Source organism: Lipotes vexillifer, unplaced genomic scaffold (genome assembly GCF_000442215.2).
Source record: "Lipotes vexillifer unplaced genomic scaffold, Lipotes_vexillifer_v1.1 scaffold1467, whole genome shotgun sequence".
NCBI lineage: Eukaryota > Metazoa > Chordata > Mammalia > Artiodactyla > Lipotidae > Lipotes > Lipotes vexillifer.
Genome location: NW_006783896.1, coordinates 36,817 through 62,832, shown reverse-complemented (window position 1 = coordinate 62,832; position 26,016 = coordinate 36,817). Strand labels below are relative to the sequence as shown.

The 26,016-nt window shown below is 42.4% G+C and overlaps 1 protein-coding gene across 1 annotated transcript in view; it reads right to left on the bottom strand.

The window, feature by feature from the left end:
• Positions 1–26,016, bottom strand: part of TRPM1 (transient receptor potential cation channel subfamily M member 1) — a 103,993-nt gene that overhangs the window by 59,629 nt on the left and 18,348 nt on the right. The window contains exons 3-11 of the mRNA XM_007456426.1: positions 24,626–24,705; positions 13,801–13,993; positions 11,022–11,235; positions 10,269–10,393; positions 8,983–9,154; positions 4,989–5,163; positions 4,432–4,555; positions 3,006–3,078; positions 2,235–2,335 (exon numbers count right to left, since the gene is read on the bottom strand). Of these exons, the coding sequence (XP_007456488.1) occupies positions 2,235–2,335; positions 3,006–3,078; positions 4,432–4,555; positions 4,989–5,163; positions 8,983–9,154; positions 10,269–10,393; positions 11,022–11,235; positions 13,801–13,993; positions 24,626–24,705 (1,257 nt within the window). The remainder of the gene's footprint in view (positions 1–2,234; positions 2,336–3,005; positions 3,079–4,431; positions 4,556–4,988; positions 5,164–8,982; positions 9,155–10,268; positions 10,394–11,021; positions 11,236–13,800; positions 13,994–24,625; positions 24,706–26,016) is intronic.

The window sequence follows — 26,016 nt, the reverse complement described above, 5'->3', positions numbered from 1 at the left end:
GGTGTAGGGAAAGGAAGGCGATGTGCAGAGCCACTAATTTCCTCATTTTACAACGTGGGAGCCTAACGTTGATGAAGCAAGTTGATGGTTCAAAGCTATAATGATAACCAATAAGAGAATTAAACACACAGGCATCAAACGCAGGAGGGGCAAAGCAGGCAGGGCAAGCAAGCTACTTCCTTCTCTTTCCAAGTGGAGAATTGAGAGACACATCCACACGTGATCAATCGAGAAAGTGATAAAACGTGTTATGTCAACGAACCGAGGCCACCGTCAGGAAAACAGAACACGGGGACAGCTGAGTGCCTTTGGGAGGTGGGGTGTGAGGGCTCCGTTTTTCACGGTACACTCTGCTCTGTTATTTGCTTTTCAAACCATATTCACGCGTCCACTGGATAACAGAAAGCAAAAAACACTAAGCAACATGAAAAAGGAGGTTGGAGAATATTTAATGCCAACATAAGAGTGAAAAAATGAAATTATAAAACACATACGGTATTGCTGAATTTTTCTATGGGGGGGCAGTCATGAGTGATTGTTTCTTTCATCTTGCCTGTCTGTATTTTCTACGCTTTCTGGAAATTAGTTTTGCTTTTGTAACAAGAAGACGGACGAAGGCCGTTGCTTCAGGCCAGGTAGGGCCTGCGTGTGTGGCCCGTTCCCTGGGTCAGGTCCTTTCTGTAATCTTGAAAGCCTGGTCCTCTCTGTGTGGCTGACTCAGGACCTCATCCTCAGAAAGCTGCCTCTCAAAAAGAAAAAAAGCAAACAAAAGCCGGGATCCCTCTTACTGAGTAGCTGGTCTCGGGAGCTCATGACAGAGCCCTTTTTTGCAATCCTTTCTGGAATCTCTTAGATTCTCTGCCACAGCAAGCTGACTCATAACCATCCATGGAGCAATTCACTTTGCTCTCAAGTCCTTTACCAAGAGTGTTAAAACCAGGAGATTCAAAAGGAATTAAAATATTTAAGGTGTTGTGCTATTCTTAATTTGCGTAGTTCAGTAAACAACAGGCACAAACCACAACCCCCAACCATGTATCTTCTTCCTTTAATACACTCATCTGATTCCTTAAATTCTTCACGCTAATTAAATAAAGGGTGAGTGTGAAAAGTGAAATGCCTTTTGCAGGGATATACCAGGCCGGTTTTGAGAAATATGGTTTTTAAAGTCCAACATGAACCCTCTAGATATTCCAAACTCCTTTTGAAGCAGCAGAGCCTGTTTTGCAAACAAAAATTTACCCTGAGTCCCAATCTACAAAACCCATCAAAGCAGCTGCTTTTTTAAAAAAATTAATTTTTAAAAATTGAAGTATAGTTGACTTACAATGTTAATTTCTGCTATACAGTTATAAACACACACACACACACATACATATATATATATATATATATATATACTCTTTTTCATATTCTTTTCCATTATGGTTTACCCCAGGATATTGAATATAGTTCCCCTTGCTATACAGTAGGACCTTGTTGTCCATCCATTCTATATATAATAGTTTGCATCTGCTAATCCCAACCTCCCAATCCATCCCTCCCCCACACCCCTCCCCCTTGGCAACCACAAGTCTGTAAAGAAGCTGCTTTGACTGAAGGAGTGGGAGGCTAAAAGCTGCTCATCACCCCCCACACACCACACCACACCCACATACAACCACACAGATCCCACGGACATACACCACACGCACGGTAAACCATAGCACAATCACACATCACACATCCACACACACATTTAACAACCTACACACGTGCTACACACAGATACACACACACAATACACCAAACCACACACACACACACCACATCCCAAAGACTATACACAAAGGTCACACTCACAGAGTCCCCTAGGCCTCCGGGGTTTCATGGAACATAATTTGAAAAATTAATGCTTTCAATGCAATCATTGTATTTCATTTTAATGAGCTATTTTCTTTCTTCTTTTTCTTTAAAAGGGTAAAAACCCATGTTCACCAGCAATGATAAAATATTTAGTGCTCTTTCTTCAAGAGCACTGGTTTGAATTTGAAGTTAGTGCTAGGAGCTCTTACTTCTTGCTGGTTCTTTGAAATGAAACAGCAACATTTCCTAATAATCCTAAAGATTAGACATCGGGTCATCAGAAAGCCCAGATAACTTCCTGAGATCCATGACACAAGGGAGAACATATTAATGCATCCTCTGTACAAAGTCATGACAAATGGTATGAATTGAAAAACACTTAGTTTCACCGGCCAGCGGGGCCCAAAGACAAAGATCTGGCTCCGAGCTATGTCCACGCGGTTCCAAGCCAGCGCCAAGCTCAGCTGGTCCCGAGCCGATGCGTTTGTGCCTGGAAGGCAAGAGATGGGGCACTACTCACTCCATGCCTGGGTCACCTGGGGGTGACAGGGGCTGGGTGGGGAACACAGGCTTCCCCAGGCTGGCTCAGCATCAGCCTAGAAATAAGCATGGCTGCCTTTTCTCTGGCCCCTGAGGGATCACTCAGGCCCCAAAGCCGAGGACCAGCTCAGCACTACCAAGCAGCCAGCCTGATGGTGACCCCCGCCCCTTTCCTCCAGCCCCCTCCCCTTCCCAGTGGAGCAGAGAGGTGACCCCATGAGCAGCCTGGTGGCAGCTGTCGTTAGGAGCGGGCCGGGGAAACTGGACAGAGCACTGCAAGATGCAGGGATCGCAAATGAAAAATAATTTCACGCTTACCCTCTGTGAGTTCAAACCTGTAATGAGCTAGATACAGACGGAAACTGGTCCTTGACTTCAGTCCATCATGGTCCATTGGCCCGCCAAGAAACGTCCCCCTCCCAAGAAACCCATTTCGAGCCCGATTGTTTTACCATGGCTTTATCCTGAGATAATTTCTAGGCAGCCTGGCAGGCTCGGGGTTCCATCCCCAGCAGACACAGTTCCCAGCGGGAGGAGGGGGGAGGGGTTTCCCAGCCACAAGCAGAGCTCCGGGGAGGCCAGCAAGAAAGGACAGGAGTGGCTGTTTCCTGAGAGCTCACCTTTCAGCAGGGCAGTTAAAATTGCCATTTCGATGTCTTGCTGACCCTCGGAACCCATTCTAAACACAGTGACCTGAAAACAGATTAATCGTGAAAAGACTGAGTAAAGCAAAGTGGAAAACAAGAGGGAGAATTGGGGAGTTGCTTAAAAAGGACCACAGACAAGATCTGGCGTGACAGATGAATGGATAAGGAAGATATGGCACATGTATACAATGGAATATTACTCAGCCATAAAAAGAAATGAAATTGAGTTATTTGTAGTGAGGTGGATGGACTGAGAGTCTGTCATACAGAGTGAAGCAAGTCAGAAAGAGAAAAACAAATACCATGTGCTAACACATTATGGAATCTAAAAAATAATGGTTCTGATGAACCTAGGGGCAGGACAGGAATAAAGACACAGACGTAGAGAATGGACTTGAGGACATGGTGAGGGGCAAGGATAAGCTGGGACGAAGTGAGACAGGAGCACTGACATATATACACTACCAAATGTAAAATAGACAGCTAGTGGGCAGCAGCTGCATAGCACAGGGAGATCAGCTTTGTGCTTTGTGACCACTGAGAGGGGTGGGATAGGGAAGGTGGGAGGGAGATGCAAGGGGGAGGGGATATGGGGATATATGTATACATATAGCTGATTCACTTTGTTATACAGCAGACACTAACACAACACTGTAAAGCAATTATACTCCAATAAAGATGTTCAAATAAATGAATAAATAAATAAAAAGGACCACAGAGTCTGACGCTAATGCAGCAATCCCAAGAGCGACATGATTTTACACCAGGTGCCTCTGATTCAGAAAGAACAGCATTGCTTGTCCTGATTTTGAATCCTTGCCTGGATCTTATTTTATTCTTTACCCCATCTGGAGCTGAGGGAGCTCATGCAGGATGTACACGTCAATATCTAAATGGCTACTGAAGATGACAAAGTCATCTCTACTCAGATTTGATATATCTGTAGGAAACCTGTAGATTTAGAATTTCGAAGAGGCTGTCTTCTGTGCAACAAGAGTGCCTCTTCCTTATAAGCGTAATTAAGGAGGCAAAGAGTGGAAGAAAATGAGGGCTTTGGTAGAATTTTGTAAGTACACCTGAAAGCATCGTATATGTCACTCCTCGATGCTTTGAATCTGATTGATATCATGAGCCTCAGAACTGGGGGATGTGGCCTGAAGTGCCCTGACATTTACAAGATCTGAAGCACCCGTGTCCCTCTTCCGAAGAGAATCTGCCTATGCTTAGCCTGCTTCCCGCACATGGACAGAACCACCAGTTGGGTCAGGATCTGTAAAATGCCTCTTGGAAAAGGGTGAATGGAAATAGGAACTATTCCATCCTGTACACATGGGCAGAATTAGAAAGGAAACATAATTCTCTCTGTGGAGCACTTGGGAAGTTAACTCGAGACACTTACAAGTTCTTTCTTTTTCATGCACTCCATGATCATCGCAAAGAGCTGATGCGATTGTGTCTTGCTGTAATTAAATGTTTTCTGAATGGTAACTAGAAGCTGGTCTCTGAGGGAGTCATTGATTATCCTGTTCGAAGGAAATGGGAAAGAGAAGAAAACAACACATGTGAAATCTGTACGTGAATAGATCAGACATCTCTATGCCCGCCTGGTACCTTTGATTTGAAACTTTATCATTGGAGGATATCCCAGGATAGCAGACCCAAAAGGACTATAGTCAAAAACTGTGTTCACACTTGTCCTAAATTCCAGGCTTGTTGAAAAACTTACAAGGGAAAATGCAGCTGGGAGAGAGCATCTTCCCTCCTGAGAAAGAATCCGTAAGAAACACCACGCTCCTCAGAGCTCCCTCACTTGCTGACCTTGGGAAGTGGGAGAGGAGGGCTAGTAAGTCTGCCTTCTTTTACATTTTTGGAGTAGCTAAATGGATCACGATTTCCTCTGGGCCTAACAAGAAGGCATTCAAAGCCCCACCCTTTGTAACATATCAGAAATCTTACCCTCCTTCTTCAGAGTACTTGTGTGCAAAAGACAGGATGTCCGAGGCCCGGCCACTGCCGTCGCAGACCACCACGGGGACCGGAGGCTCTTCTCGGAGATACTCCAGGACCATGGAAACCACGTTTGGGCCCCCTTCCACCACGAGGCCCACGACGGGCACACCCTGCCCCAGTCCTGCAACACACACCACATCCACCTTCAGACCTCGGTCATGGCCCCATCCGAGTGTTACCGACCAGGGTTCTTGGCCTTCCCCAATCAACAGAAATTGACCAGAAGCCAGACAAGAAATTCAGGCAAGGCTTTATTGGGGCGCCTGCTGCAGCAGCGGGAAGCGGGAACAAACAACAGGCTCGCTTGCTCCCCGAGGGGGGCAAGCTTGTTCCTTATATGGGGTGAGGGTAGGGGTGTGTCCATGGGTCAGGCCGGAGGGGTGGCTTAGGTGTTTTGCCCACCCCTTAGGTGGTGTTGTGTGCAGGGGGCATGCGCAGTACCCTGCTTTTGCTCTGGACACCGTTTTTGCTCCAGGCTCTTCAAAAGTGGCCGTTGGCTTTTTTGGTCTCTTTGTATCTTTTAGGTTCAGAATTTGCCCCAACTGCCCACATGAAAGAAGTTATTTTTAGTCCCATACAGTTTCTTAGTATTTTGTTGCTCCTGGAGAGGTGTGTCCATGTGCAAGCATTGCAGCACTGCAGCAAAGGGTCCCAGGTCCCAGCAAAGAGTCCCAGGTCCCAGCCTGTCTCAAGAGCACTCACTCTAATTCCTGAAACATGGTGAAGAGGAAAACCTTTAGGCGTGGAAGTATGCTTATATGGAGTTAGTGTTCACCAGGAGATTTGAAGGAACTCAGGATGTGATGACTGTTTACATTCTTTTATTCAAACCCCGTATTACAGCCTTACTGGAAAAAGCAGAGCCTTTAAATTACAAACTTTCCAAAACATGTGGTTGAACTCCATGTATCACTCAACTGGCTTACAGATTACTTCAAGGTGAGATGTGAGAAACACGGGAGACTCTTCCTGCTAAAAGAATACCTCCCTGCTGCCTTGCCCCAGGTGAAGTTCCCACCCTGGATGGCTGTCCCTTCAAGAATGACACAGCGAAAGGTGTCTGGACCAGCGATAGGAGAACTCCGTTCAATGCCTGGCCTCACACGTATTAGCCTTACGACATGGGGCCAATCACCAGGCCACACTGAAGTGCAGGGAACCATCCGTAAAAGGTGAATCATCACAGGGCCTCCTCTACCTCCTAAAAGAGCAATAGATATAAAGTATAAGAAACTGTTCGGCTATCAAGGTCCTTGTCAACCTCAAGTGGTGTGTCAATATGCAGTGTTGTAGTAGGCATTGATTCGGCCTCCAGGGGCTGGAATAGGCAGTGAGTTATCCAGGAGGGCAAGTCTGTAGACCACAATTAGCCCACCAGTTAATACCTTGTACCCAGAGTCCTCCCTCTGTCTCTATGAGATGATAGGACTCTTTGGGAACACGGTAGGACAAACTGACTTTTGGTGGCAGAACCCGAAGGCAGGGCTCTGGGAAGCAGGAGGTGGCAAGAGCATCCCAAGAACCCAGGATTCCAGGGCAGGGGGAGGTCGTGGGAGTGAAGGAGCTGCAGAGACTGTTGCAGCAAACAGAGAAATAAGACTTTTCTGATAGAAAAGGAAAACAAGGAAACAATGAACAGGCTGGGGAAACAGCATAAATAGGCCTGAAAGAGTTAAGTGATCTTGGTTATTTTTTTAGCTGTTACTACTAACTAACACTTGTAGCTAGATTTATCCTTCATAAAACTAATTACTCTCTGACTCCATGTGAATTGCACTCTGCACTTGGCATTTCTTCTCCCCCTGCGCTCCCTTGAAGCACTCTTCATTTCAGAAAGAAGATCATGGGCCAATAACTTCAGGGACACCAGACCTGGTTGCTGAGCTGCCTGACAACCGCTTTGGCTGTAAATTTGCAGAAGAAAAGAAATGCAAGACCTTCATTACCTTGAGCCTTATCACCTACCCCCGACCACAAGCCCTGGGCTATAAAACCTCTCCCTATTCCCCAGGAAGGGGGCCCAGTTCTTGAGGCACTAGCCTGCTGTGTTTCCTCTTTGCCTGGCCAAGAATAAAGCTACTCTTTCAATTCTCCTCCAAAACTCTCTTTCCACATCTCATTTCGGCATTGGTGTACAGAGAGCCAATATTTTGGCATCAAGACAAATTTGCCTATTTCACAATTTTACCCCAAACTGGCTAAAACAGATTATATTCTAAGCATGTTTCACCAGGTGTCCATTAGTTGTGATGGGAGTTATTTGATCAACATTAATAGATGGTGAATAGGAGATGTGTCCTTGGTCTCACAGTTCTGAAGGCCTTTGGATAAAATCTGCCAGCACAGTTAGGAGAAGGTCTAAGAACTTCAAGTGGGGAAATTCAGAGTTTCTGGTTTGCTTCCACGATGCATTTCTACAGTCAGGAGCTCTTAAATATTTTGAACAACTTTGCCATCTCCTACCAGAATAATCTCAGTTAGGTTCATTTCAGCAGCTATGCGTTGACGGTCTGCTTTGTGCCAGGCAGGCGCCTGGCCAAGAGATGCTGGAGAAATAGACCAAGATGACACGGACCCTGCCCTTGAGATTTCCAACCCCAGCAAGACTTGACATTTGAGATCTTCGGGACTCCAGTGGCCAAATCACCTTCTTTTCTAGAAACAGAGAATTGGTTCTTCGTGGTTTAGGCTGGACCCCTGAAACTCCGTGCCGTGGGAGGTGACAACTGAGCACCCCTTTGCTGTCCCTGCCCCACTCAGAACCCTAGGCAAAGGATGACAAAGGGAAGCCCACAGGTCACACGGCCAGGGGAGGCTGGTCAGTGTGAACGCACACACGGCCAAGACAGCGAAAATGTGCGAACCATCAGCCAGGGAGCTGATACCCAGAAACCCACCACTTCTCATGGCAGACTGTCATTCTAACCATGAGGCAGTCTCACAGACCCTTTAATTATGCTTTGAAATGACCATTTCCCAGGCCTAGACTGTCTTTCGCAATCTTACCAGTAATGGTTACAACAAAATACTCTTTAAGATCATTCAGCAATTGCTTGACAGTAAGAATCACTGAGTTATGAACATGCCCCAAGAGGTGACACCAGTTATTTTAATTCTAATCAGTTGTTATGATCATTTCATCTGACTGAGGTCCATTCCTTTCTCTCTAGCTTGACCTCAGCATCCTCCTGACAGCGGCAGCTCCCCTGTAGGGTGTGCCCCCTGGACCAGCATGGAGGGTGGCGCCCTGTTGGGAGCAGCCAGCTCTTGCAGGCCTCACCAGAGGCCTCCCCACCTGGCCCATCTCTGGTGAGAGACCCAGAGCTACTGAGATATTTAATTTAATGAACTCAGAGCATGTAGTTGATCGAAGGAATCATACTAAGCCTTTGAGTGACAAATGTGTTTCCTGTTCAGACATTTAAAAAGTTTGGGATTAGCAGAGGCAAACCATTATCAATAGGATGGATAAACAACAAGGTCCTACAGTATAGCACAGGGAACTATATTCGATATCCTGGAATAAAACATAATGGAAAGAATGTGAAAAAGAATATATGTATGTATAACTCAGTCACTTTGCTGTACAGAAGAAATTAACACAGCATTCATTATAAATCAGCTATACTCCAATAAAATTTTAAAAACTAACTATAATCATAAGGAACGAAAACCACTGGCAACATGGCGGGAGATGCCGCCACCGTGAAAACGGCTGTGGGGCTGTTTCTTGGGTCCACTCTCCTCGTGAACTTGAGACAAAGCATCATAGCGCAGCTCAGTGATTTGGTAGGTGACTAAGGGAAAGGGTCTTGCTAAGTCATCTCCTGATGGTCACAGAAGAGTCAAGGTGAAGGCTCTAAATACCCTCGGGTGCTCTCTCTTCCAGCCTGGTTTTCAGGGCAGCAGCGGCAGCCCAGTGGCCGTGGCCAGAACTTACTTGTGTTGATCTTCTGCAGAGAGATGTGCTTCTCCAGCTGCCTTCTCAGCATCACCTCGGCACCGTACTTGCCCAGGGTGCCATTGTCAGCCAGGATGAAGTGCGTGTGCGAGTTGTTGAGCACAGAGAGCTTACTCAGGGGGTTGGACATAGTCTGGTACACCCGTGTCACCTGACGAAATGCACAGCACAAGTCAGAGCTGCAAAACTTGGACAGTAAGACAGGGAAAGCAAGAATATATGGATGTGGAGCGACAGCTTCACCTAATTGTGCACTTCAACCTACTCTCGCTTCCCTAGACTCTCTATTGAAGGATTTTTTTTTGGTAAATTTTTATATCAAATTAGAAAAAATTATTTTAGATCATGACAACCCAACAGATCATGATGACCCAGCAAGTACACTCCCGGGCACTTATTGCAGAGAGAGGAAAACTTACATTAATACAAAATCCTGTACACAAGTTTATGGCAGCTTCATTTGCAGTAGCCAAACTGGAAACAACCCAGATAGGCTTCAACAGATAAATGGTACATCCATACGGTGGGACCCCACTCAACAATAAAAAGGAGTAAACTATTGATACATGCAACCATTTGGATGGATCTCCAGAGAATTAAGTGGCAAGTAAAAAGCTAGCCCTCAAAGGTTACATACTGTACGATCCCATTTACATAACATTCTTGAAATGATACAACTGTAGGATGAAGGGCAGATGAGTGGTTCCCGGGGTTAAGGCAGGAGTGGAAGCAGGAGGGAATTGGGTATGGATATTGAAGGGCAACATGAAACAACAAGGTCTTACGGCATAGCACAGGGAAGTATATTCAATGTCCTATGATAAACCATAATGGAAAAGAATATGAAAAAAACCAATGTGTTTGTGTGTGTGTATATATATATATATATACATACACACACACGTATACAATGTATGTGTGTATATATATGCGTATATATACATATATATACGCGTATATATATGCAACAGCAGAAATTAACACAACATTGTAAATCAACTATAATTCAATAAAAAAATGAATGAATGAAAAGGGCAACATGAGGGCTCCTAGTAGATGTTCTGCATCTTGACTAGACTGATATCAATTATCCTGGTTTTGATCTTGTATCATAGTTTTGCAAGTTTTTACTTTTGGGGAAAAGATAAAGGCTATATGGGACCTTGCTTTATTATCTCCTACACCTACAGGTGAAAGCTAAAATGACATTAAAACAAAGACTTTGATTTTTGAAAATTGCCCATTTCCGGGGAGAAAATACTTACATCCCTTCCAACCAGATCTTCTTTATTCTCCACGATGCCCCAGGGAGCAATTCCTATAGCACAAACCCGGCCTCTGGACTTGGAGGAGTGGTCTTTCAAGGCATCCCCCACGTGGCTGATGACACCTGTGAGAGGCCATAAGTCATATCTGTAGGCCCCTTACCTCCCATCAAACCACTATTCATGAACTTCAGGGACCCCAGCTCTGAACCACTCCATTTCCTACAGAACAGGGTTAAGACACTGAAAGTCTGAGCTCATAATAGCTAGTCATCCTGCATTAGCTCTTAGGAAAGGGAAAACAAAAACCAAAACCAAAGCAACTGTGCAGGAATTGTCTTTACAAATTTCCAAGACCTAAGGATGGAAGTATGAGGGGTCTCTTTGGCAGGCCTTGGCTGCATTCAGCTAAAGTTGAGAGTCAGATGGCCTGCCATGTTCCTCAACCTCTCTGGGCCTTGGTGTCCTCCCTCATGTGATCGGGAAAGGATTGCCAGGGGCCTCAGTGAAAATGAGGCTTGTACAGGGCTCACTTCAAGGAATGACACATAGTAGGTGCCAGAAGTGTTGACCATTATCATGATCATACTGAAATAAAAAACGACCTACCAAATAAAGATTTCATTCTGCCATAAATATTATCAGAATGCAGTATCTTCTGTTTTTTTTTTATCATAATTATCCAAAAGCTCTTTGGGAACCACGATGAGCTCTGGGTTTGTACATCTGCAGCAAGGAATAGTCTGCACTTACCTGTGCTGATGCCTCCAGTGAAGATCCAGGCCCCAGTGGTCACAGCAGCCTTGATCAGACCTTTCCCAAAGACCTGCTTCAGCTTGGGCTGCATCTCAAAGTTCTGGAGGCCTCCGTGCACAGATATTAAGAGCTTGGGGAGTTCCAGCTGCCAGTCTCTCACCATGAGATGAAGCAGTGAGTCTGGCTTCGTGTCATAGGAGACCCGGATATACTGCAAAAGAGGGTGTGACCCTCAACACTCGTTCTTCGATTTGACTCTTGTGTCACGGGGAACAAGGCTACTGTTCCTGCCCAAGCAACAGCCGCCTGGCTTTCTCTCCCATGGGGTTCTGGGGCCCTCTGTGTGAGTCTGTGGCCAAACGATGGAAGGGAACTCTGGAGGGTTCCCAGATATAGCAAATAAAAACAGAGAATGCACAGGTAAACTTGAATTTTATATGAACAATGAAAAATGTTTTAGTATAATTATGGCTCCTGCAATATTTGGGACGCATTTATACTAAAAAATCATCCGTTGTTTATCTGATTTTCAAATATATCTGGGGGTCTTGTATTTTACCTAGCAACCTTAATCTTTTTTTTTTTTCATTGCCTTAGGATGATTTATTTTATCAAAGTTCCCAGCTAATATCAGAACTTCTATAATGACAATAGTTAATACTGAGAGTAAAAGGAATCCTGAAAATTTCCAATAATGAAATATAGTAATATTAGCAAAGATTTATTTTAGTTATTTAATGAGTTCATCAAAAGTTATGTGCAGTCACACACATGCATATATGCGCAAACGTCTCCAAATTAACAAATTTGTAGGAAATTTGTAGAAACAAATTTGTAGAAAATAAAACTGGAGTTTAAAGGAAACACATTTTAAAATTTGAAAGCAAAGACCATTTATAGTTCTAAACAAAATTTGAAATACTTCTTCAATGTTTCTAGCATTCTTAGGAACACAGAAATTACTCCTGTTCGATTTTATCTCCGGATACTTTTTGCTCTTTTGAAACTTCTAGGAAATATACACGCCAGGTTTACACAAAATTTAGAGCAACTTATGAATTTGTGTACTTTTAGGTAAAACTTCTTAACAATTAGTCATTGTTGGGCTATGTAAATCACAGGTAAATCACAGTTCAGAAGTACCTGAAATTATATACACTTTAGATGCAATCAAAAGTCAAACATGTTCCAAAATAGAATAAATATTGTTCACCTTATCCAATGGCAACCCTAATCTTGAAGGCAACAATTCCAAAGCTGGAAAGATACATGCATCCCAAAGTTCATTGCAGCACTATTTACAGTAGCCAAGACATGGAAACAACCTGTCTGCTGTGAACAGATGAATGGATAAAGAAGATGTGGTACACACACACACACACACACACGCATACATACATGGAATATTACTCAGCCATAAAAAAGAATGAAAAAATGCCATTTGCAGCAACATGGATGGACCTAGAGATTGTCATACTGCGTGAAATAAGTCAGACATAGAAAGACAAATATCATATGACATCACTTATATGTGGAACCTAAAAAAAAAATGGTACAAATGAACTTATTTACAGAAATAGAGTCACAGGTGTAGAAAACAAACTTATGGCTACCGGGGGGAAAGGCGGGGGAGGGATAAATTGGAAGATTGGGATTTACATACACACACTACTATATAAAAAATAGGTAACTATTGATAATAAGGACCTACTGTATAGCACAGGGAACTCTACTCAACACTCTGTAATGACTATATGGGAAAAGAATCTAAAAAAGAGTGGATATATGTTTATGTATAACTGATTCACTTTTCTGTACAGCAGAAACTAACACAAGAGTGTAAATCAACTATACTCCAATAAAACTTTTTTTTTTAAATTCCATAGCTGGCTCAGCTAGAATGTGGATCCAGAGGTTGGCCAGGACGATGAGGAGGGAGTGGGTGCTGGGAATGGGGATCAACAGCCAACCTCGGGGCTGGACCTTCCCCTCACAGTGAAGAAGAGGTTAATGAGCAGATGCCTTGGCCCCTGTGAACAGCCTCTTTGTGTCCAGGCCAGTAGGCAGGGTGCCCTTCCAGAAGACCTTACGTTGTGGTCTTTGGAACACAACTGAATTTTATTTGAACAATGATGTTGGGCCGGTGAAATAGAACGAAATTGAAAAAATGGTCTCACTGGGCACGTGAGAGCATTATTCAGAATGAGCTGAAAGGGATCACAGTGCTGACGCCTCTCCTCTTGGCAGGGCTCATCAGAAAGGCAGAGGGCATTCCCTATTTACATGCAAATGTGAAAGGCCTCCATCTTCTTGGGCCAGCTGAATGCAAGCCCAGAGAGGCTGTGTGTGGACTTCAGAGGGAAATATTTCCAGAAACTCCTAACCCACGTAAGGGGGGTGGTAAATGTCCACTGTGAGAAAAAACAAAACAAAGCCCCAAACAACCCTAAAAAACAAATAACATAATTCGTCTCTCATCACTGGAGATGGTGTGGTATCTTCGTAGGGTGGGGCTGGACTGTGATGTATGAATTCACAATCTTGGTACGGATTTAAAGGATACTGCGTGTTCTTTATCATAGTGCCCAGTTTCCAAATCTCATGGCTAAAAACTCGAGTGTGTGGATATATTTCCTGTCTTTGCATTGAAAACTCTAGGAAGATAGAGCCACACCCCTGAAAGAAGACCCAGGTGTCTACAGTCTGGGAGGCTGGGAGGCTGGGCCTCTGATGGAAGCTGCGGCTCAGTGGCATCCCTTCCCAAGGCCCCTCTTACCATGGCTTTATTGGAGTATCCGCCACCCTGGAATTCGAGAATCCCGTAGGAATCTGTCGGGTAGCTCTGGGTGTGTTTGCCAACAGACCATTTTTCGGGCTGAGTCTCCACCTGCTTGTTCTCTCCATTTTTGCTGGCTGTTACACTCGGCAGAGGGGGGATATGCTGGTTGGTGAGCTGGCCACAGCAACACCTGAAAACAAAGGCAAAGCTCAGTCTTTCTATAACATTTTCCTCCTTAAGATGAGTTAACCTGAATAGAAGCAGACTAACACCTTCCTTATCCAGCTTTACTGGAGACAGAAATGCCCCTTATGATGTCCTTTTCCAGATAATCAATGCATATCTATTTCCATACCAGAAAAGTATAAATACCAGACTATTCTAAACACATTGGATGGTTGCCCTTCCCTACTGAACACATTTTTAGTCTTTTTGGTGTCTTGACAACATGACTACGGCCATCGATCACTGAATATTCTGTGACAAAGGACAGTCACGCTCCCCCATGCAGAGTTGACCTGCAATGATTTTTCACTATTATTGAATTATTCTGTTGCTAGAGAAATGTAAAACATTTCTCTACACAAGTAACATTGAAAGTATATTTACTTCAGTTTTAGTCAGAAAGGAGCAGAGGTACAATGCAGGGCCCAAGCATTTAAAGCCTAGTTATTCAGAAGCCGGTTAGGGCCTAAATCCATTCAGTTTTAGGCAGAAACTTGCTGAGGTAGAATCCAGATCCTAAGCATTTTAAAGCCTAGTTATTCAGAAGAGGGGGGCTTCCGGGAAGATGGCGGAAGAGTAAGACGCGGAGATCACCTTCCTCCCCACAGATACACCAGAAATACATCTACACGTGGAACAACTCCTACAGAACTCCTACTGAACGCTGGCAGAAGACCTCAGACCTCCCAAAAGGCAAGAAACCCCTCACGTACCTGGGTAGGGCAAAAGAAAACAAAAAAAACAGAGACAAAAGGATAGGGACGGTACCTGCACCAGTGGGAGGGAGCTGTGAAGGAGGAAGGGTTTCCACACACTAGGAGCCCCTTCGCGGCCGGAGACTGCGGGAGGCGGAGCGGGGCGTGAACACAGCCTGCAGGGTGTTAGTGCGCCACAGCTAGCCGGGAGGGAGTCCGGGGAAAAGTCTGGACCTGCCGAAGAGGCAAGAGACTTTTTCTTCCCTCTTTGTTTCCTGGTGCGCGAGGAGAGGGGATTAAGAGCGCTGCTTAAGGGAGCTCCAGAGACGGGCGCGAGCTGCGGCTAAAAGCGCGGACCCCAGAGACGGGCGGGAGACGCTAAGGCTGCTGCTGCCGCCACCAAGAAGCCTGTGTGTGAGCACAGGTTACTATCCACACCCGCCTTCCGGGTAGCCTGTGCAGCCCGCCACTGCCAGGGTCCGGGGATCCAGGGACAACTCCCCCAGGAGAACGCACGGCTTGCCTCAGGCTGGTGCAACGTCACGCCGGCCTCTGCCGCCGCAGGCCCGCCCCTCACTCCGTGCCCCTCCCTCCCCCCCGGCCTGAGTGCGCCAGAGCCTCCAAATCAGCGGCTCCTTTAATCCCGTCCTGTCTGAGCGAAGAACAGACGCCCTCCGTCGACCTACACGCAGAGGCGGGGCCAAATCCCAAGCTGAGCCCCTGGGAGCTATGAGAACAAAGAAGAGAAAGGGAAATCTCTCCCAGCAGCCTCAGAAGCAGCGGATTAAAGCTCCACAATCAACATGATGTACCCTGCATCTGTGGAATACATGAATAGACAACGAATCATCCCAAATTGAGGAGGTAGACTTTGAAAGCAAGGTTTATGGTTTTTTCCCCTTTTCCTCTTTTTGTGAGTGTGTATGTGTATGCTTCTGTGTGAGATTATGTCTGTATAGCTTTGCTTCCACCATTTGTCCTAGGGTTCTATCCTTCCTTTTTTTAAAAAAAATTTTTTTTTCTTAATAATTATTTTTTTATTATTTTGTTTTTGTTTTTGTTTTTGTTTTTTTTGTGTGGTACGCAGGCCTCTCACTGCTGTGGCCTCTCCCTTTGCGGAGCACAGGCTCCGGACACGCAGGCTCAGAGGCCATGGCCCACGGGCCCAGCCGCTCCGCGGCATGTGGGATCTTCCCGGACTGGGGCACGAACCCGTGTCCCCTGCATCGGCAGGCGGACTCTCAACCACTGTGCCACCAGGGAAGCCCAATTATTTTTTATTTTAATAACTTTATTTTATTTTACTTTATCTTCTTTCTTTCTTTCCTTCCTTCCTTCCTTCCTTCCTTCGTTCCTTCCCTCCCTCCTTTAGACAACGAATCATCCCAAATTGATGAGGTGGACTTTGAGAGCAAGATTTATGATTTTTTCCCCTTTTCCTCTTTTTGTGAGTGTGTATATGTATGATTCTGTGTGAGATTATGTCTGTATAGCTTTGCTTCCACCATTTGTCCTAGGGTTCTATCCGTCCGTTTTTTTTTATAATTATTTTTTTATTTTAATAACTTTATTATATTTTATCTTACTTTATTTTCTTTTACTTTATCTTCTTTCTTTTTTTCCTTCCTTCCCTCTTCCTTCCTTCCTTCCTCCCTCCCTCCTTCCCTCCCTCCTTTCTTTCTACTTCTACTATTTCTTTCTTTCTACTTTTTTTCCCTTTTATTCTGAGCCGTGTGGTTGAAAGGCTCTTGGTGCTGCAGCCAGGAGTCAGTGCTGTGCCTCTGAGGTGGGAGAGCCAACTTCAGGACACTGGTCCACAAGAGACCTCCCAGCTCCACATAGTAACAAGCGGCGAAAATCTCCCAGAGATCTCCATCTCAACACCAGCACCCAGCTTCACTCAACAACCAGCAAGCTACAGTGCTGGACATCCTATGCCAAACAACTAGCAAGACAGGAACACAACCCCACCCATTAGCAGAGAGGCTGCCTAAAATCATAATAAGTTCACAGACACCCCAAAACACACCACCAGACGCAGTCCTGCCCACCAGAAAGAAAAGGTCCAGCCTCATCCACCAGAACACAGGCGCTAGTCCCCTCCACCAGGAAGCCTACACAACCCCCTGAACCAACCTTAGCCACTGAGGGCAGACACCAAAAACAACGGGAACTACGAACCTGCAGCCTGCAAAAAGGAGACCCCAAACACAGTAAGATAAGCAAAATGAGAAGACAGAAAAACACACAGCAGATGAAGGAGCAGGATAAAAACCCACCAGACCTAACAAATGAAGAGGAAATAGGCAGTCTACCTGAAAAAGAGTTCAGAATAATGATAGTAAAGATGATCCAAAATCTTGGAAATAGAATGGACAAAATGCAAGAAGCAGTTAACAAGGACCTAGAAGAAATAAAGATGAAACAGACAATGATGAACAACACAATAAATGAAATGAAAAATACTCTAGATGGGATCAATAGCAGAATAAATGAGGCAGAAGAACGGATAAGTGACCTGGAAGATAAAATAGTGGAAATAACTACTGCAGAGCAGAATAAAGAAAAAAGAATGAAAAGAACTGAGGACAGTCTCAGAGACCTCTGGGACAACATTAAACGCACCAACATTCGAATTATAGGGGTTCCAGAAGAAGAAGAGAAAAAGAAAGGGACTGAGAAAATATTTGAAGAGATTATAGTTGAAAACTTCCCTAATATGGGAAAGGAAATCGTTAATCAAGTCCAGGAAGCACAGAGAGTCCCATACAGGATAAATTCAAGGAGAAATACGCCAAGACACATATTAATCAAACTGTCAAAAACTAAATACAAAGAAAGCATATTAAAAGCAGCAAGGGAAAAACAACAAATAACACACAAGGGAATCCCCATAAGGTTAACAGCTGATCTCTCAGCAGAAACTCTACAAGCCAGAAGGGAGTGGCAGGACATACTGAAAGTGATGAAGGAGAAAAACCTGCGCGACCAAGATGACTCTACCCAGCAAGGATCTCATTCAGATTTGATGGAGAAATTAAAACCTTTACAAACAAGCAAAAGCTGAGAGAGTTCAGCACCACCAAACCAACTTTACAACAACTGCTAAAGGAACTCCTCTAGGCAAGAAACACAAGAGAAGGAAAAGACCTAGAATAACGAACCCAAAACAGTTAAAATGGGAATAGTAACATACATATCGATAATTACCTTAAATGTAAATGGACTAAATGCTCCCACCAAAAGACACAGATTGGCTGAATGGATACAAAAACAAGACCCATATATATGCTGTCTACAAGAGACCCACTTCAGACCTAGAGACACATACAGACTGAAAGTAAGGGGATGGAAAAAGATATTCCATGCAAATGGAAACCAAAAGAAAGCTGGAGTAGCAATTCTCATATCAGACAAAATAGACTTTAAAATAAGGACTATCAGAAGAGACAAAGAAGGACACTACATAATGATTAAGGGATCGATCCAAGAAGAAGATATAACAATTGTAAATATTTATGCACCCAACATAGGAGCACCTCAATACATAAGGCAAAAACTAGCAGCCATAAAAGGGGAAATCGACAGTAACACATTCATAGTAGGGGACTTCAACACCCCACTTTCACCAATGGACAGATCATCCAAAATGAAAATAAATAAGGAAACACAAGCTTTAAATGATACATTAAACAAGATGGACTTAATTGATATTTATAGGACACTCCATCCAAAAACAACAGAATACAGAATACACATTTTTCTCAAGTGCTTATGGAACATTCTCCAGGATAGATCATATCTTGGGTCAAGCCTTGGTAAATTTAAGAAAATTGAAATTGTTTCTAGTATCTTTTCCAACCACAAGGCTATGAGACTAGATATCAATTACAGGAAAAGATCTGTAAAAAATACAAACACATGGAGGCTAAACAATACAATACTTAATGAAGTGATCACTGAAGAAATCAAAGAGGAAATAAAAAAATATCTAGAAACAAATGACAATGGAGACACGACGACCCCAAATATATGGGATGCAGCAAAAGCGTTCTAAGAGGAAAGTTTATAGCAATACAATCCTACCTTAAGAAACAGGAAACATCTCGAATAAACAACCTAACCGTGCACCTAAAGCAATTAGAGAATGAAGAACAAAAAATCCCAAAGTAAGCAGAAGGAATGAAATCAAATCATAAAAATCAGATCAGAAATAAATGAAAAAGAAATGAAGGAAACAATAGCAAAGATCAATAAAACTAAAAGCTGGTTCTTTGAGAAGATAAACAAAATAGATAAACCATTAGCCAGACTCATCAAGAAAAAAAGGGAGAAGACTCAAATCAATAGAATCAGAAATGAAAAAGGAGAAGTAACAACTGACACTGCAGAAATACAAAAAATCATGAGGGATTACTACAAGCAACTCTATGCCAATAAAATGGACAATCTGGAAGAAATGGACAAATTCTTAGAAATGCACAAACTGCCAAGACTGAATCAGGAAGAAATAGAAAATATGAACAGACCAATCACAAACACTGAAATTGAAACTGTGATTAAAAATCTTCCAACAAACAAAAGCCCAGGACCAGATGGCTTCACAGGCGAATTCTATCAAACATTTAGAGAAGAGCTAACACCTATCCTTCTCAAACTCTTCCAAAATATAGCAGAGGGAGGAACACTCCCAAACTCATTCTACGAGGCCACCATCACCTTGATACCAAAACCAGACAAGGATGTCACAAAGAAAGAAAACTACAGGCCAATATCACTGATGAACATAGATGCAAAAATCCTCAACAAAATACTAGCAAACAGAATCCAACAGCACATTAAAAGGATCATACACCATGATCAAGTGGGGTTTATTCCAGGAATGCAAGGATTCTTCAATATACGCAAATCTATCAATGTGATTAACCATATTAACAAATTGAAGGAGAAAAACCATATGATCATCTCAATAGATGCAGAGAAAGCTTTTGACAAAATTCAACACCCATTTATGATAAAAACCCTGCAGAAAGTAGGTGTAGAGGGAACTTTCCTCAATATAATAAAGGCCGTATATGACAAGCCCACAGCCAACATCATCCTCAATGGCGAAAAACTGAAAGCATTTCCACTAAGGTCAGGAACAAGACAAGGTTGCCCACTCTCACCACTCTTATTCAACATAGTTTTGGAAGTTTTAGCCACAGCAATCAGAGAAGAAAAGGAAATAAAAGGAATCCAAATCGGAAAAGAAGAAGTAAAGCTGTCACTGTTTGCAGATGACATGATACTATACATAGAGAATCCTAAAGATGCTACCAGAAAACTACTAGAGCTAATCAATGAATTTGGTAAAGTAGCAGGATACAAAATTAATGCACAGAAATCTCTGGCATTCCTATATACTAATGATGAAAAATCTGAAAGTGAAATCAAGAAAACACTCCCATTTACCATTGCAACAAAAAGAATAAAATATCTAGGAATAAACCTACCTAAGGAGACAAAAGACCTGTATGCAGAAAATTATAAGACACTGATGAAAGAAATTAAAGATGATACAAACAGATGGAGAGATATACCATGTTCTTGGATTGGAAGAATCAACATTGTGAAAATGACTCTACTTCCCAAAGCAATCTATAGATTCAATGCAATCCCTATCAAACTACCACTGGCATTTTTCACAGAACTAGAACAAAAAATTTCACAATTTGTATGGAAACACAAAAGACCCCGAATAGCCAAAGCAATCTTGAGAACAAAAAATGGAGCTGGAGGAATCAGGCTGCCTGACTTCAGACTATACTACAAAGCTACAGTAATCAAGACAGTATGGTACTGGCACAAAAACAGACAGATAGATCAATGGAACAAGATAGAAAGCCCAGAGATAAACCCACGCACACATGGTCATCTCATCTTTGATAAAGGAGGCAGGAATGTACAGTGGAGAAAGGACAGCCTCTTCAATAAGTGGTGCTGGGAAAACTGGACAGGTACATGTAAAAGTATGAGAATAGATCACTCCCTAACACCATACACAAAAATAAGCTCAAAATGGATTAAAGACCTAAATGTAAGGCCAGAAACTATCAAACTCTTAGAGGAAAACATAGGCAGAACACTCTATGACATAAATCACAGCAAGATCCTTCTTGACCCATCTCCTAGAGTAATGGAGATAAAAACAAAAATAAACAAATGGGACCTAATGAAACTTCAAAGCTTTTGCACAGCAAAGGAAACCATAAACAAGACCAAAAGACAGCCCTCAGAATGGGAGAAAATATTTGCAAATGAATCAACTGACAAAGGATTAATCTCTAAAATTTACAGGCAGCTCATGCAGCTCAATAACAAAAAAATAAACAACCCAATCCAAAAATGGGCAGAAGACCTAAATAGACATTTCTCCAAAGAAGATATACAGACTGCCAACAAACACATGAAAGAATGCTCAACATCATTAATCATTAGAGAAATGCAAATCAAAACTACAATGAGATATCATCTCACACCAGTCAGAATGGCCATCATCAAAAAATCTAGAAACAATAAATGCTGGAGAGGGTGTGGAGAAAAGGGAACACTCTTGCACTGCTGGTGGGAATGTGAATTGGTTCAGCCACTATGGAGAACAGTATGGAGGTTCCTTAAAAAACTACAAATAGAACTACCATATGACCCAGCAATCCCACTACTGGGCATATACCCTGAGAAAACCATAATTCAAAAAGAGTCATGTACCAAAATGTTCATTGCAGCTCTATTTACAGTAGCCCAGAGATGGAAACAACCTAAGTGTCCGTGATTGGATGAATGGATAAAGAAGATGTGGCACATATATACAATGGAATATTACTCAGCTATAAAAAGAAACAAAATTGAGCTATTTGTAATGAGGTGGATAGACCTAGAGTCTGTCATACAGAGTGAAGTAAGTCAGAAAGAGAAAGACAAATACCATATGCTAACACATGTATATGGAATTTAAGAAAAAAAAATGTCATGAAGAACCTAGGGGTAAGACAGGAATACAGACCTACTAGAGGATGGACTTGAGGATATGGGGAGGGGGAAGGGTAAGCTGGGACAAAGCAAGAGAGAGGCATGGACATATATACACCACCAAACGTAAGGTAGATAGCTAGTGGGAAGCAGCCGCATAGCACAGGGAGATCAGCTTGGTGCTCTGTGACCGCCTGGAGGGGTGGGATAGGGAGGGTGGGAGGGAGGCAGACGTAAGGGGGAAGAGATATGGGAACATATGTATATGTATAACTGATTCACTTTGTTGTAAAGCAGAAACTAACACACCATTGTAAAGCAATTATACTCCAATAAAGATGTTAAATAAATAAATAAACAAATAAAGAATATTTGTTTTGCTGTTTTTGCTGCTCATACTTTTGATGTCATTTCAAAGAATCATTTGCCAAATCCAAAGTCATAAAGACTTACTCCTATGTTTTTGTTTAAGAGTTTTATAGTTTTAGCTCTTACATCTGATATTTGATAGATTTTGAGTTAATTTTTATATATCGTGTGAGGTAGGGGCTTAAATCCATTCCTTTGATGTCCAGGTGTTTCACACCATTTGATGTAGAGACTAATCTTTCCCCATTGGTTTAGGCAACCTTGCTGAAATATCAATTGGTTATAGATGAATGGGTTTCTTTCTGGACTCTCAGTTCTATTCCATTAGTCTGTATGTCTCCCCTTACTCCAGTACCATACTACTTTGATAAGCGTAGGTCTGTAGTAAGTTTTGAAATCAGGTAAAGTGAGTCCTCCTACTTTGTTCTTTTTTTATTAGATTATTTTGGCTATTCTGTGTCCCTTGCAATTCCGTATCAATCAGTTTGTCAATTTCTAGAAAGAAGTCAGCTGGAATTCTGATAGAGATTGCTTTGAATATGTAGGTCATTTTGGGAATATTGCCATCTTAACTATGTTAAGTCTTCCAATCCACGAACATGGAATGTTTTCCCAATTATTTAGATCGTAATTAATTTCTTTCAACAATGTTTTATAGTTTGCAGATATAAGTTTTTTTGTTTCTTTTTTGGTCGTGCCACACAGCTTGTGGGATCTTAGTTCCCCAACCAGTGATTGAGCCTGGGCCCATGGCAGTGAGTCCTAACCACTGGGCCACCAGAGAAGCCCCTCAGATATAAATTTTGTAATTCTTTTGTTAAGTTTATCCCTAAGTGTCTAATTCTTTTTGATATTATTGTGTATGGAATTGTTCTGTTAGTTTCATTTTCATATTGTTCATTGCAAGCTTATAGAAATATATATGATTTTTGTATATTGATTTTTTATGCTGCAAACTTGCTGAACTTCTTTAGTAGTTATAATAGTTTTTTAGTGATTCCTTAGGATTTTCTATATACAAGATTATGTCATCTGCCGATAGAGATAGTTTTACTTCTTCCTTTCCAATACGGGTGCCTTTTATTTCTTTCTCTTACCGAATTGCCTTGGTTAGAACCTCTAGTAAAATTTTAATAGAAGTGGTAAGAGTGAACATCCTTGTCTTGTCTCTGATGTTAGGGGCAAGCATCCGATCTTTCACCACTAAGTATGATGTTAGCCATGGATTTTTCACAGAAGCCCTTTATCAGGTTGAGAAAGTTCTCTTCTAGTCCTAGTTTTCTGTTTTATTTTTAAAATCGTAAAAAGGTGTTGGATTTTGTCAAACACTTTCTTGGTGTCAGTTGAGATAATCATGTGCTTTTTGTTTTTTATTCTATGAATGTGATGTATTGCATTAATTGATTTTCTGCTGTGAAAACAACCTTGCATTCCTGGGATAAATCCCAGTTGGTTATGATGTGTAATTCTTTTTATATGTTGTTGGATTTGGTTTGATAGTATTTGTTCAAGATTTCTGCATCCATATTCACAAGAGATATTAATCTGTAGTTGCCCTTTCTTGTGCTTTGTCTGGTTTTAATATCAAGGTAGTACTGGCCTCATAAAATGAGTTGGGAAGTGCTCTCTCATCTTCTATTTTTTGAAAGAGCTTGGGAAGAATTGGTATCAATTCTTCTTTAAATATTTGGTAAAATTCAGCCGTGAAGCCCTCTGGACCTAAGCTTTTCTTTGTAGGTAATTTTTGATGACTATTCCTGCCTCTTCACTTCTTATAGGCTTCTTCAGATTATGTATTTCTTCTTGAATCATTTTGGCAGTTTGTGTCTTTCTAGGAATTTGTCCATTTCATCTAAGTTATCTAATTTATTGTCATTGGTATACAGGTCATAGTGTTCCTTTATACTCATTTCTATTTCTGTAAGATTGGTAGTAATGTCTCTTCATTTCTGATTCTAGAATTAAGATTTTAGATTTAGAATTAAGTCTTCTCTCTTTCTTCATCAATCTAGCTAAAGGTTTGTCAATTTTGTGACTCTTTTCCAAGAACCAGCTTTTGATTTCATTGACTTTTCTCTATCGCTTTAAGATTTTCTATTTCATTAACTCCCATTCTATTTTCTATTATTTCCTCCCCTTTCTTTCTTTCAGGTTTAGTTTGCCCTTCTCTTCCCAGTGTGTTATAACATTAGGAACTCTAACAGAGGCCAGAAGATACCCTGGAAATCTGTCTAAAGCCCTCAGCTCCTTGATCTCACTAAGTCTAAGAGGAAAGTGTGGGCCCATCTGCTTGTGAAAACTCACATGAGCGAGTGGAGGACAGCGCCTCTCCCCTGAGGCTGTCTGCATGTTGACAGAGGAACTTATAGCCCAGGTGACTCCCTGGTTAATGACTCACGTGGGGCATAAGTTCTAGCTGTCCTTGACTTCTTCTCTCCCTCCCCCAAACACCAGAATAGTTGCTGGCAACTGGCAGAGAAGTGCAAGTTTGAATAATGTCTTAATTATGGCTTCCAATTTACCTGTTAGGATCTTTAGTGCTGGGAATTACAAAGATACATTCTCGTTTGCAAAAGGTTTTTTCTATCCAAGATTTCTGTCCCTGGAAGAGAAAAAAAGTGGAAATTAGACCAAAATATTCCCAAGCCATCCTCAGATTTCATTCTTTTGCTTTTATAGCTTTTATAAAATGAGTAGTAACAGGAAGTCTGTCCAAAACATCTGAATAGACACGTCCAAGAATGGTGGACACAAGTCTTTCAGGATCTTAGCTCTGGTTTCTTTTAAGAGAAATGGCTCAGAAGTATGTATTCATGGTTTCCATAGGGCTACAACCTGGGCTTTGTATGCTAGTCAGAGTTTGCAAAGGGAGAACAATGATGCCCTTGGAGTAAGCCAGTGCCCCACAGAGCCTGGTGTGGATATGAGTTACCGGAGAAGCTGACAAAGTTGGCCAGTCTCTGGTCAGGTCTTTGATTTGCTCTCAAGACCCCATCTTCTCCAGACTCTCAGGCTCCCCACACACCATAGTCATTTTTTATTAATTAATTAATTTACAGGTAATTTTTCTAACTGGTGCTCAGATTCACTGAATGTTATTTTTAGAATTAAAAATATTGGAGGTGGGATCCGAGATCTGAGGGCAGGCTCAATGTACCCCACCTCGGGGTGGTGCTCTGACTGCAGCAACTGTTGAAGGGCTGCCTCTGGGGAGACAGCGAAGCGCCACCAGCCCCTTAAACATCTTCTTCTGAAGTACATTCTATGCTAGGAGGAATGACTGCACTATTTTCCTGTGCTATGGCAGTCAGACCTGGTAGAGGTAACTTCTCTACAGAAACCCCAAACCTTGCAAGGATGGTTCAGATTTTGGCAGATTGTCGCTTCATCCCCATGCAACACTGATATCAGCAGAAGGACCTTCAAGATGGTGGAGGAGTAAGAGGTGGAGATCACCTTCCTCCCCACAAATACATCAAAAGTACACCTACATGTGGAACAACTCCTATAGAACACCTACTGAACACTGACAGAAGACCTCAGACTTCCCAAAAGATGCCCTCAGGGGACCTACACGCAGAGGCAGGGCCAAATCCAAAGCTGAACCCCGGAAGCTGTGTGAACAAAGAAGAAAAAGGGAAATCTCTCCCAGCATCCTCAGGAGCAGCAGATTAAATCTCCACAATCAACTTGATGTACCCTGCATCTCTGGAATACCTGAATAGACAATGAATCATCCCAAAATTGAGGCAGTGGACTTTGGGAGCAAACTGTAGACTTGGGATTTGCTTTCTGCATCTAATTTTTTTCTGGTTTTATGTTTATTTTAGTTTAATATTTAGAGCTTATTATCATTGGTAGATTTGTTTATTGATTTGGTTGCCCTCTTCCTTTTTTTTAATGTGTATATATA